Genomic DNA, 13,650 nt, shown 5'->3' with positions numbered 1-13,650 from the left:
AACTTGCAATTGTTTCTTTCTTTATTGCGCCATTATCACATGAAGAGTTTAGAATCGCTAATTGAGAATGGAAAGCGAAACTGATAATTTACTTTAAATCTTTCTCTTTATATCTGTTAACGTTTGCGATATTTATATTACAAAAGATTTTATCCAATTATTAAAAATAGCGACTATATTTAGGACTATGACGGGGATAGTAAGATAAAAGAAGAAAATAATTTGCCCAAGTAAAAATACATATTATTTTTAAATACTTTAAGTTTTAGACAAGCTAAAAATCATATTCAATAATCTTTCCTGTAGTGAGTATTATGATAAACTTTTGTAGCAAGATTTCGCGGGGACCTTTCGTTTCATGCAAATAAATCCGATAAAGTGCTGCAATAATATTTGTATTGTTAGACCGCAAATATAGATTTGAGCGCACGTGAGCACGCATCATCGTTTTTCAATGGAAAGATTTAATTAACATTTACATATCGCGATATTTTACTGTTCATCGTCATGTAATTCATTTTTATATTGGTATTGTATGATTGGTATTGTATGGGTTTTCTAATTAAAGACACGCAAATAGGAGAGAGAGTAGGCTTGAGAGTAGGTATATAAAAAAATGTTAATTTACATCTGGTATTTTTAATCTGCTAAATACATTATGAATCATAACTTTGAATTTATTCAAATATTTTAAGTTGTACATATATTTAAAATTTCTAAGCGCAGCAATTTCTTCAAATTAATTTTGAATTTCTTAAATCAGATCCACTTATCTGTGATACTATATACTCATAATGTTTACTTTACTGAACATTTCGAATTAATACGCGTTCCCGCATTATCAGATAAAAGCATCACAAGATCGTTGTTGCGTATATCGCGTTAATATATCCATAAATACGAAGGTGGTTTACCTTGGACGTATAATAGAAAAACCGAGGAAAACATAAAGTTATATTATTACATTCTATAATAATATTTTATATATTTTTGATTACAAAAATCAATTTTTTATATTAATAAAAGCTTAAATATTTAATACACATATATCAGTATATTTAATAATATATAGCTATAAATATTAATTGCATTCGACTTTCTACTACAATGTAACGCTGCTGCATTATTTTATCTTGATAACTTACTTTTATTTTACGAAAAATTCGCATAGGTTTCAAAGTACTCCAAATATGTAACTGCGGCATCGTATAGATATTCCAGATGTTCCTAGATATGAAATAAAATTTCTCATTTGAGTATATTTTTTTAAGTTTCCTCTAATTTTTTTGTTTTATAATATAGAGATAATTAAAATTTTTTATTAATAAGATTTTTAATTTCTCTTTCTGTTGCTATGAAATTGATACATTACCAGAGAACGAACAAAATCTGATCTCGATCGTCTAACAGCTCGCACCGCCAAACAAACATCGCATTCTCTTTCGACGGCCATTCGTTCCAACAGGAAACTCAGTGCCAGATAAAGACCACATCCAGTTACTCCATCACTGAAAGATTATTGTTTTATTTTTTTGTAATATTTTGTAAAATATTTCTTAAAAAATATAAATTCAAAAATATCATTAAAAAAAATTCTGCGATTGTTATTTATTATCGAATAATTATTTGTTTGAATCATAACAGACTTTCTTTGAGTTTTGGAATAATAAGTTTTTATTTTTACTGGCAAAGCGTGACAGTGGGCCCATCGCCTCTAGCAATTCTCTCCGCAGCTTGCCAAAAGGTCACCATCGTCATAACCGGCGGTGGTGGTTGATCCCTTCCAGGTTTCCACTCCGTCAAACACAAGATAGTAACAGATTGATCTCTCGAAGGTTTCTGTGACAAAGTGTCATGCTGAGTAAATAATAGCAAATAAAAACTGTTGAATTGTCGCATTGAATTGATCTACCTCCGAATTATCAACGAGCAACAATTTTTGTGACGTATAGTATTCCAACTCCACAGCTTCCTTCACTGTGATATTCAAATATGGGATTGGTTTAAACTCGCCGCTTGCGGGAGCGATGGCGCAGCAAGTCTAAAAAATCAATTATTATTTCAAAAATATATAATTGTGTGGGCACAAAAATATTTATGTAGATTAATTATTATGAATTTAATATATGTGTTTTACATATTCTCTGCAAATGCGTTCTTCTTCTCTTTCTCTCATAAATACGTGTTGAATTCATATATGTAGAAAAATTAACGTAAAGAAACGCACGTACAGGATCCTGAAAATCAGGCGGCTGCAGCATGAGAATAAGTTCAACTTTGAACTCGGCAATCATCCGCCAGAAATCATTAATCGTAGATGGCATGGGAAGCTGCGTGGCTAGATACTGATTTTGAAGTTTTACTCCGTCTACGTAAACGGCAGATAGATAATCGCTGTCCTCGTCCGATGTCGGGTATCTCTTTAAATATATTCTGCTGACCTTATCTGTAAAATAAAATTAATTCTTTCTAAATGTATCTGGTATATCTATTATCTCAAATATTTATTGTAAACTACATAAAATATTAACTTAATTTCTTGGTTTTTACTTTTACTATAACATTACTCAAAATTTGGAATTTTAAAGGCTTATAAAATAAAATTCCATATAATTAAAATACACGAACAAACCTGAAATTAATTCCGGAAATCTGTTTTTGGCTCGATTACGCTCCGACAACGACGGTGGAGACGTGACTGGTCGCAAGGCTTCGTCTTGCCACGCAGTGTTCTGTAATCTAATTTTTATGGCATAATGTACTTTTGTAACATCATATTAATTGCCTCAAGGATAAATATATAAATCAAAGTCGAATTTTTCAGAAGTACCTTTGCTGTTGAACAGGTAAATGTTTCTTTAACTCTTTGATTCGTGTCAGTAACGTCTCGTTACACGGCAATGTGGTTGGGACCGAAAGCAAACATTCCACTAATGCCAAATGCGCTAGCAGATATTGCTGTTTATTATCCACCATATTAGCTCTTTCGTTTCTAATAGACGCCGTTTCGGCAAAAACATTGACCACCTAAACAATTTTATTCCCGATGAGATGATTATATTTTACGTAGTTTATATGTATTAAAATGAATATTGAATACAGTTAAATAATGTAAATGACGTTACTGAAGCGGTAAATAAATGTCATTATTACCCCCTCTGCCGCTGCTCGATGGAGGCAAATGTCACACAAAATAATAGTCCCGGTTCTTCCAACGCCAGCACTGCAATGGACCACCACGGGTCCGTTTCCAGGTGGTGTCGCCAACAGTTTCTTCAAGTATGTGACTACGGAGTGCGTGTATAACGGCACGCCATGGTCCGGCCAAGCAGTATAATGTAGATGTTCTATCTGTTATTGACATACATTACTTAATAGAAGCTATTACGTTTAGTTAATTAAAAATATTGGTACCTTTCGCGTTTCCTCTCCACAAGTGACGTTGAAAGTTCTAAAGCAATAATCAGCGAAGACATTGTGCTTCGCGTTTAGCACAATAATGTCGCCGTATTTCTTCTTTTTGCCAATATCCGGCCAATATTGCTCGCACTTTGTCTGTAAAAATTAAAGTATTTATGCAAAAGGCTAACAATTTAATAAACAAAAAGCTTACTTTCCCACTTTCGACCACATTTGCCAACATGCAAATAATAAGAACGTTTTCCTGCCAAATCATGCGCCAGAAATCGATGACGGTGTTGGGTTTGGGTCCTTGTGTCGCTATGTAACGTTTCTCCTTTTTATAGCCCTTTTTAAATAATTATAAGCCAAATTTAAAAATTATCATTAGATAATATCATGTAACTATGCAGAAATATAATTAAAAAATTAACATATTAAAACTAAGGTACTTATGTATATCAGGACTTACGGTGATGTAATTAGCGTTGATGTAATCGGAGTGAGCGTCATCCGGAAGTTTTTTCAATACCACACGCGTTTCGTCATCTGTACGAATCAGCGTGATATAACTCGTTATTGCACAAGTATAATCAGCCAATTTTTTACTTACATGCAATAAGATTTCCGTATCGATTCTTAGATTTATTCTGCGGCAATTTCCCATAATCCCATGGCCGAGTTTGCCCTCTTGGGAACGTCTCGTGAAAAGATTGCAAAATATTCTTATTGTATTGTTATATAATTATAAGTTTCTAGGTCTAGGCATATGATTATAATAGCAATCATTATAATTATATAAGGTAAGGAAAATAATTTTGTTCTCCGCAAATGTTATATTTTAAAGACACAATTCGTGTATATTAAAGATTTTGCGTTACTTAATTCGACGTAAATGTCAATTAAGTTCTCAGAGAAATCCCTAAAAGAATTTTGATAATTCAAGAGTTAAAATTAAAAGTTCGAGAACTCACCTCGTACTGCTTATCGAGTAATCCTGATTGTATTGTCTGTCTTACATAATCTTCGAAATCTTTCACCTTTACTAGCGATGTTATTTCTTCTCCCTTTTCGTCATTTTTCGCGATGGCGATCGGCAGCACTTCCGGAGTAGTTGCCCGCGATAGAGATTGTCTGTCAGAAGGAGTTGACAAATCTTGCTTTGAATTCGATATCACGTACTTTGTTTCTTGTTCGTAGTTCTCGATATTCTGTGACAAAACCATCTCGTCTTGCATTAGCTGCTTAGACAATTTTTCCCTTTTTCTGTAAAATAGAAATCATATGTCGGATTGACGTAAAATAATTGTAAAATTAATCTGCAATTCATTGAAATTTTATTTGTGATATTAGCAGATAGTTTTGTCTAAAGTGCTTACACGACAAATATTAATAAATATGGTTATAGGCAATATTACTCTATCTTCTAAAAAAAATCGAAGAACACTACCTTTGATACAGGTAATAAACTGCGCCTGCCACAACGAGGAATAATATAATGGGTATGATCCACAATTCGTGATGTTTCGGCGGAACCTCACCGACGCGGATGTCGGATTTCGTAAGAATGATTGGCGCGGTAGACGAATTTTGTTCGGTTACGATAATCGCTATTTCATAAAACTCTTCAGGTTTTAAGGGACAATTCCTCACATTGCCGTAAATTTTATTGTCGCCGATACTAAATCGCATGCCAGCGAGTTCTCTGGTCTGTCACAATTAAAAACATAGGTATATGATTCCAAAGCTACATATTAAGATTGTTGCTACTACTGCAGTAATGATTTATGTAATCTATTAGTCTTATATTAATCACATGAAAAACATTTTTATAGCTAGCTGTGTTTTCGCCGCTAGATTTATTATTTAATCATTATTGTGAATTTATTCATCGTAAAATATTCACGCATAGAATTTGCGAATATTTTGTACATGTACCGAAACTTGTGCAGCTTGCCAAGCGATTTCGTCCATCTTCACGCCTGCTAGCGCTCGCAGATTCTCAGGTACTTCCGAATATTGCTCGCAGAGATTAGGACCCTTTACAATGATGTGCATCGTGCTGTCTTGAGTGTCGTTTAAGACAGACGGTATATTTAATAAAATCGTGGAATTGAATTTGTCTACCATAACTTTTAGAGCGCTTTCAAAGACTGCGGTTGAAGGCGTATGGATTTCCACAAAATTTTCTCTGCCAGACTTGTATTCAACTGTCACAGCTTGAATATAGACGACGTATTGCGTTGACGACAATAAGTACAATTGTTTAGTATAGTTACGCATGTATTGTGTCACTGGGTATTCGAGTATTACATCAGTGGACGATCGGGAAATGCGCCTTCTCAGGTTTGAGGAGGTTTCTTGTATCCGTATACGAAAACACCTCAGATGACCACCTGTCTTCCAGGGATGGAGCCACTTTAAATCAACCACGCTGTTATTGTTGACTGTAAATGTATAATTCCCAGGTGCGTCCGGCGCTAAAATATATACATCAGAACAATAATTAAATTTATTTTATGTTTTGAAAAATTTCTAAGAAGCCACTAAATTATTGTTTATTGCACGTAACACAGATTAAACAGCTATAACGAGAATAGAGGAGATTTTAGCATTTTTTGTAGGTCATATAGTATTAGGTGTTCAAGGCAAAGATATGTTATAGTCGCAGCGAAAGAAAAGAAGAAGCAAAAGATAATAAAATATAATAAAATATATTGTGTTATAATTTTTAATTAGTTTTGATTTCAAGAAAATTCATAATGTATTAAGCTTTAATAAGTTTTTTCAAAATTATTTATTAAAATTTTTACTTGTATTATGAAGCATATCGTCAGTTGCGAAAACTGCAAGGCCTGGTTGCGTAACGTTTACATTGTACGCTACAACCTACAATATTTTGTATTACGTAATTTTTATATATATAATTTTTCTTGTCTATTACAGTATAATTTACATACATAAATTAATAACGTTTACTAGACGTATCGAAAATAATACACAGAATTTAATATTATTTTACCTTAATTTCAGGAAATTTTTTAACAATTTTACATAATTTACATATGTAATCATCCCACAAGTCACAAGACTCATTGATTTGAACTTGAACAACTGAGCAATGCCGGCTATTTTTGTTACAAAACTGGACATCATAATTACGCAATATTCCATTGAGAGGTGGAAGTGGACTTTGCCATCTTAGGTGTATCATAGCAGGCGTTTGACGAGTATCAATCTCGACAACCTCAAAATTTGTTACTCTGGGCGGCGCTATTAATTTGATTCGTTATAGTTATAGAAAAAATTATCAATTATTAAAAACTGTTAAAATGATCATTATATTAATAATAACATGGTTTACCTGCCGGCGGAGTTTCAAACTCGCATTGTTGATAAGCGGAGGCATTTTCTTTGCTCCCGTACTCTCTTATTACATAAACTGTTGCCATATATCGTTCAAAAGGTTTTAATTCTTTTAACTCGAGTTTACTGCTTTGAGTCTGCTTCGTCAGGTTGAAGTTTTGAACAGCGTTGCTAATACCGTGTATTTTTATTCTCGCTATTAATGGTCCTGAAATTGTAGTGCAATCTTCGGGCGGACGCCATAACAAGTTCCAACCTTCTACTCTCAACTGACTAAATACTTCTGATGGTATCTCTATAAAATATATCATTAATTGTTATTTTTTGTGTGATAAACTTTTATATGTGTAATTTAGATATCCAGTATATTACCAAAAGCATTATTAGAGATTAATAAACTATTAATTATACGAATTAGCCAGCGTTCTCTCTGTAACATTGACGATAATTCTAATAAATAATGTAATGTACATATACCAGATTGTATTGTATTAAAGATTGTCTCTGCGATTGCGCTGGAATGTCGTGAGTTATGAACTATAACCTGCGCACTATACAATGTGTATGGATGTAAGTCTGGAATTGTGATCGTTGGCTCTGTTGTAAATTTTGTAATAATGTGATTATTCGGCGTAGGTAATTTTAAATTCTTACAACCGTAGTATTCTGTAACCTGGAATTAATATAAAACATCTGCCTATAAAGTCAAAGTACATAAACATGAAATATCTAATATCGTAATTAAAAATATATAGTTAAAATTAAATGTGTACGTGCGATCTTTTAACGATGCCGCACGATATAATATTGTAGGATTCTATCGGACGTAAGATAAAACAAGATTGAAATTTAAAATTTAGTAATTTTATTTGGTTTTGATAAATTATTAATTTTTTTTTGTATATATATATATATATATATATATATATATAATTTTATTACCTTCAATATTATTTCATATCGAACAATTTCTCCGTTCGGTTTATTTGGAGGCCTCCAAATTAGAGTGAGTTGTGTATTAGCTGATAACATTTTTGTCAGATCTACCACATTAGATGGAACTGTGGATATTTATAAAAAATATTTATTATCTACACATGTATATGTGCAACGATAAATTTATGTGCAAACAAACGCCTTTTTGAAATGTTTTTAACGTATAATCGAACTTACCACCTTCAAGTGTACGAATTTCCTTCGAAAATAATTTTTTATTATTATGAAATATGGTTACATCAAAAGAAGTGTATGACGGCAAATCTTGCAATTTATATGGGAAAAACGAAGCCCGTCTATAAAGTATGTTCTCACTCGTTTCTATATTGCGTACTTCCAGCAAATACCAATTTGCCGGACATGAATATAATTGCTATGAGAAGAAAAGAAAACAAAGATAAATTTTATTCAATTCGAAATACTATGCGAAATACTGAAATGTGCAAATGCAATTATATATAAAAATTAAAAGATATCTGAACCTAGATCTTTAACATAAAACATCTACATACGTTTGAATTGATTTGCCAGTCAATTATCATGCCATTTTCTTCGGGAGTTACATCAACGTTTTCAGCCGCTATATTATTGTGCAAAAAATTATTAGAGCAAATCTTACATTATTTGTAGAACTAGATAAAGAAACTAAAATATTTTATTATGCGTTTAACAATAATAACAAAGATGTAACAAATTTTCCATATGCAATAAGATATTTTCAATGTTTTTTTGGTCGTCTTGCACATATTACGTAAAATTGAAATTATAAATATAATAAAGTTATTGATAATAAGTCATGAGATAAAAAGTTTTGAAATAATTGTCATTAGAATAGTAATAAATTAATTAACAAATTATATATAATAAAACATTGTATAAACTAAATAAATATCGACTCACGATTGCACTTAGTTTCGGCTACTTGCCAATCACTATATACTTGCACACCAGCAATATCTAAGCCGATACTGATATGATACGTAGTTCCAGGTTCCACATTTTCAAAATAAGTTGTCAATTGTGTCATATTTCGAAATAGTTTGTTCCACGATTGCTGATATTTTATTTGACCCTGTAAAAATGTATCATAAACTTGATCTCTTCATTTTCTTTTATTATCAAACATTTAGCGACATTCAGATATTTATTTTCATTGCAAATTTTATTTAATTACTAGCAATTTAAATAATAATTTTTTAATATTAATTTAAATATTAATTCAAAGAACATTATAAAAATAATATTAAATTGTTACTTTAATGAAAAAAGAATATAAAATCGCTATTCTGTCATATTCGTCCTTCCATGTTATAGGGACTGTAGCCAAAATGGTCGTCTCGTTTGTAAAGATCGTAGATACATTAGGTTTGTCTACGCCTGTGAAATGATTAATATATTTATACTCTTCTCTAACTATGAGAGATATTTGTTTGATAAGTACAATTAAAAGCATGCTATGTATCAAGAGATTGTTACTTGTTCGACATAAAGGTGGTATGTAAATTCCTCTAGCAATGTCGCAACCGTTAGGACAAACTCCAGTTACTTTATTACATTGTTTGTAAAGACATGAGCCGCATGTCTCTTTGCAGCCATGACCATACGTATGCGATGCACAAGCTGAAAGCTCGAATATTAAATGTTCGAATATTTTATACGTAAAAGTAAAATTAATACCATCGGCATTAGGAATTACTTACGTATAGAACATGTATCTCCTGAGTAACCCGGAGCACACGTACAACCATATTCGTAACAAATTTTGATTTCTCGACAATCAGAGTTACTATTTAGATCATATTCACAGGAAGACCAACATTGCGGTCCAATTTTTCCTTCAGGACAATTTACGTCACCTGAAAAAAATTATATATATTTTAAAATAATATCTTTAGCTTGCCATGTTAAAAATGTAATCAGTAAAACTGCGACTTTACTTATTTCAGTTACGCAACATAACAATTGTTAATACATACCTAGATTTATATCCGGTTTAACGCGCGATAAAGGATTCACAACAGTGCGTTCATGATAAAATATTTTTTGACATGTCACATTCGGCCAAAAATAGTGATAACGAGACTTGTCCCAATCTTGATTAGTAATCATAGCACCTTTTCTCAAAGCTTCTAAGAAATAATGGAACAAATTATATTCAAAAAGATAAATTGTTGGAGGACTTTTACAATTATTTAACAAACGTGCAAAGCACGTAATTGGTAATTAGCATTAATAACAGTCCAAATAATCTAATAAGAAAATAAAAAATTACGAGAATCGCACCATTTTGGGGACATTCACGAACGTTCGCTATCGCCCATAACGGATTCAAGCTTTGCTCATTGAGTTTAGGAATCAGTTGAATTATAACCTTATTATAACTATTATAATCGGTTGCTGAAATATTTGTCGTGATTTTAACAGATTGCCACATAGGTAAATTATGAACCCTGGTTCTCGATGTTCCTTTTACTATTACCATTACCAATTCTTTATCGTTAGTGAAATCACGCAACACTATATGTGCATCGCATTCGATGCAGAGACCAACTAACAATTGTACGCATATCATTTTGTTATTAAATTGGAAGGCGGGATTTGTTAAGACTGCACTCTCGACAGTTGTATGCAGAAAGTCATCTGAAAAAAAACATGTTTTTATATAGTTTGTTTTTCGTTACTTGATACTGAATTTAAAAATAATTTTGACACAAATTAATCAAAATCTGTACTCACATATATGAAATCGATATAACATTGTTGTGGGACTTCTAATGAACATGTAATAATTATTATGTGAGTGTAAGCTATTTCTTTCCTCGTCTGTATAAGTCATAATAATCTTATCAGTATCATAAACAATTATTTTTCTCATCGCAGAGTTCCATGTAATAATAAACGATCTCCATTCACTTTCAGACAATGGTATGTGCTGCATTAATTATGAAGTTATTTAATATGCGACATAAATATCTTGCGACAATTTTTGCCGATTTAGCATAAGGTGAGTATTTTAAAACTGATTGTATCATTTACTCTATTATGTCAACTATGATCGTTTAAAAATTATCTCAGTTTTAATCTCACGTTCTTTAGACTTGATTTATTGTGAGTATATTGCATATCTCTTTGCCGGTTAATTCCAATTCTCATTTCTTTAGTCTGAATATTTTGTAGATTATAAATATCTGCAGAATTTTTCTGTTACTTTTTCTTGAATATTACACTATCTTTATACATTTAATTTTTCAATACTTATCTTATGCTTGTCGGTAAACTTAAGATTACTTAATTTATCTATCACTTCGTCGCTGAACATGGCTTAAAGCTTAGAGCCGTAACGTATGATTTACAAATTGTATTAAATCATTAATTAAATGTTACATAGCATAAACTTATGCACAACCAACTACGTTTAACTCTCAAAGTCCACTTTTTCGTGTAACTCGTTAATTTTAATATCGAGAGTCTTTATTTAATTAATTATTCACGTTTTTACTATACGTAATATGTAGAAACGATGCTTTAAATTAGGAGAAACATAATGTATATTTTTTACCTCGATGCAGTCTAGTGCTTTATCGCAATCTGAACCTTTTTTGGGATATTCTCCAGGTATTGGCACTCCCTTCACGCATTTTCGTATGACGGACTTTGTGTTGCCCCAACCTCCTATTATAATCCAATAGCAAGGATCTCTGTCATAATTTTTGCCGTTGCAAATTATTATATGTACATCGCGGGATACACGAACCGAAAATGAGACCTTTACATCGGTAGTTAAATCAAAATTTACATCATTATAGGTATCTTGAAGAGTGTTATATTGTTTAAATTCTGAAAATATTAAATGTAAGTTATTTGAAACTATCATAAAAGTATCTTTTAATTGTTTGTATTATTATAATGTATTTTATATCACAAATTTTTGTCAAACTGCGAGGCTTTTACCTTCCCATCGTTGATCGAATACCGGACCCATAGGTGTTTTAAAAGAATTTGTAAGACTCCAGTTGTTTTTAGTCCATGACTCCAAGCAATTTTCGTTTGCGTTCATTTTGCAATTTATCTCATTATTTATGAATTTATTTAAATCCTGAAACTCTGAAATAATGCGCTCGTTTATAATAAATGCATGCATTGCTGATTAATGTAAAAATAATTGAATGTTTTATGACTAAGTCTATGTACGTAAGTATTTGATAAGGATTTTAGATTTAACAAGAATTTTAGTACACATGTAAAAATGATGAAAAGAATATTATACTTTTAATTGTATTTTGCTTTTCAAGCTGTAAAAATACTTATTTTAATTGTGATTTAATTGTGATTTTAATTGTGAATAAGACTTACTAAAATCGTTTTCTTCTGCATTATAATATTGCCAGATTAAATTGTAGTTCCACACAAGAGCTCCACCATCATCCTCTGAGAGGCATATCAATTTTACTTTGCTGGGTTTCAATGAAAATGACGATCCACGCAATACGGTAACTTTTCCGAAAATATGCAACATCTGACTCGCGAAGATAAAGAACGCGAATATAATTAGCGCATTCATCGACGCTTTTTTCATTGTTAATGAAAATATGCAGTTCTTCTTAAGACTAACGAGTATCAAAATGGAAGTAGATTAAACAACATAACAAAATAAATATTATATATCTAATTAATTACGTTATTTCATATCGTGTCACTTCAACAAAATTTTCACCGAGTGGGCTCTAATGATACAGTCCTGCCCATCGTGCGATGCACTATACATTTAAATAAAATAATCCGCGTGAACAAATCACTTTCCTTTATTTGAAGACAGTTTGCATTTCAGTCACTACAAGTCAATTTAAATGATGAAATAATAAAAGAATTAAATTTTTGTCGAAACATTTTGTATTGTGTTCGTATACACTGTTCAGTCTGCCGGACGACATGCAATAACTGGTAGAAAGGAACTCGACTTCCTTCTAGTAAATCCGCGATAACAGATTCCGTATCTACCGAAAGCGCCTGACGCATCAGGAAATAACGATTCCACAGGATGTCTATACATCATTTTTATATTAAACTAGAATAAATCAAATAATGCTATGAATCTGTTCTACGTTACACAATTAAAAGGTTACAATAGGTGAATGAAATAGTAATTAATAAAAACTAATAACTTGCACGTTTACATATCATACCCCGAAAAGAATAGTGTCGCAACTCAAAAATGTACAATTTTCAGGAGAGAAGGAAAATAAATTTCATTTCATTTCTTTTAATTGTGAGATAACTAACGCAATTACAATTGCGACATGTTGTTATAATGAAATTGATATTGGTTCTTGAAGAGGTCTGCTGTGATTTACTTGTAAATTCGCTTATTACACTATTCATCCAGGAAACCACAACATAACCGGTTTAAAAAAATAACGACATCTCTGTCCTGGATTTCGCATATAGTCTTGTGACACTGTTATACTACATAGATAAGAGGTACACTTTTTATAGGCCTAACTCGAAAAAGTTTTGAAATTTTTTGAGTTGTTACAGTATTCTTGTCGGGATGTGATATGTCAATATAAGTTTTTCTTGATAGTGATAAAACTGTATTATATATGATAAGAGATAAGACTAAAATTGTAAGTCATCTTTCAATTCTTATATAGAGATCAAGAACATAAAATTCACATAAAGGTAATACAACACATTAAATTGATTATATAAATAGATTAATTTACTACTTTTATTTACAGCGTTGAAAATTAGTTTTTAGAAATTCTAAAAACGTAGAAATATTACTAATTTAATTATTGCTTGAAGTTTAGGGGTATAAGAAAAATAAACTGCTCTTAGGTGACATAATAAATTTAATTATTTATCTCTAATTTTAGTATAATATACAAT

General features: G+C 31.3%; 1 protein-coding gene across 3 annotated transcripts; it reads right to left on the bottom strand.

Annotated features, from left to right (window-relative positions):
- Positions 1-941: 941 nt before the first annotated feature.
- Positions 942-12,703, bottom strand: LOC139817030 (receptor-type tyrosine-protein phosphatase mu-like). 3 transcript variants are annotated; one of them, XM_071784846.1, is made up of 33 exons: positions 12,115-12,703; positions 11,713-11,865; positions 11,321-11,598; positions 10,498-10,693; positions 10,045-10,401; positions 9,738-9,890; positions 9,462-9,617; positions 9,238-9,381; positions 9,017-9,138; positions 8,662-8,833; positions 8,274-8,341; positions 7,939-8,134; positions 7,708-7,826; positions 7,243-7,438; positions 6,764-7,060; positions 6,422-6,672; positions 6,213-6,288; positions 5,679-5,879; positions 5,338-5,609; positions 4,850-5,109; positions 4,374-4,665; positions 4,013-4,100; positions 3,872-3,948; positions 3,614-3,748; positions 3,415-3,555; positions 3,154-3,351; positions 2,831-3,027; positions 2,633-2,739; positions 2,232-2,446; positions 1,913-2,041; positions 1,685-1,839; positions 1,373-1,508; positions 942-1,227 (listed from the first exon to the last, which is right to left on the bottom strand). In XM_071784846.1, the coding sequence occupies exons 1-33, from the start codon at positions 12,335-12,337 to the stop codon at positions 1,153-1,155; spliced, it is 5,835 nt and encodes a 1,944-aa protein (XP_071640947.1). In that variant the 5' UTR covers positions 12,338-12,703; the 3' UTR covers positions 942-1,152. The 3 variants fall into 3 exon arrangements, with proteins under 3 accessions (XP_071640947.1, XP_071640945.1, XP_071640946.1); XM_071784844.1 differs by having other exon boundaries at positions 5,338-5,879; XM_071784845.1 differs by having other exon boundaries at positions 5,338-5,879; positions 9,738-9,887.
- Positions 12,704-13,650: the final 947 nt, after the last annotated feature.

This window comes from Temnothorax longispinosus, chromosome 7 (genome assembly GCF_030848805.1).
Source record: "Temnothorax longispinosus isolate EJ_2023e chromosome 7, Tlon_JGU_v1, whole genome shotgun sequence".
Lineage (NCBI taxonomy): Eukaryota > Metazoa > Arthropoda > Insecta > Hymenoptera > Formicidae > Temnothorax > Temnothorax longispinosus.
This window is presented reverse-complemented; position numbering and strand designations above follow the sequence as displayed.

Excerpts from the sequence above, each read along its gene's own strand:
- LOC139817030 (XM_071784844.1), bottom strand. The coding sequence starts at position 12,337 with ATGAAAAAAGCGTCGATGAATGCGCTAATTATATTCGCGTTCTTTATC. Across the intron at positions 5,880-6,212 it reads CGATATGCTTCATAATACAA|CGCCGGACGCACCTGGGAAT; the intron begins GTAAAAATTTTA and ends TATATATTTTAG. Across the intron at positions 2,447-2,632 it reads ATTTCCGGAATTAATTTCAG|ATAAGGTCAGCAGAATATAT; the intron begins GTTTGTTCGTGT and ends TTTATTTTACAG.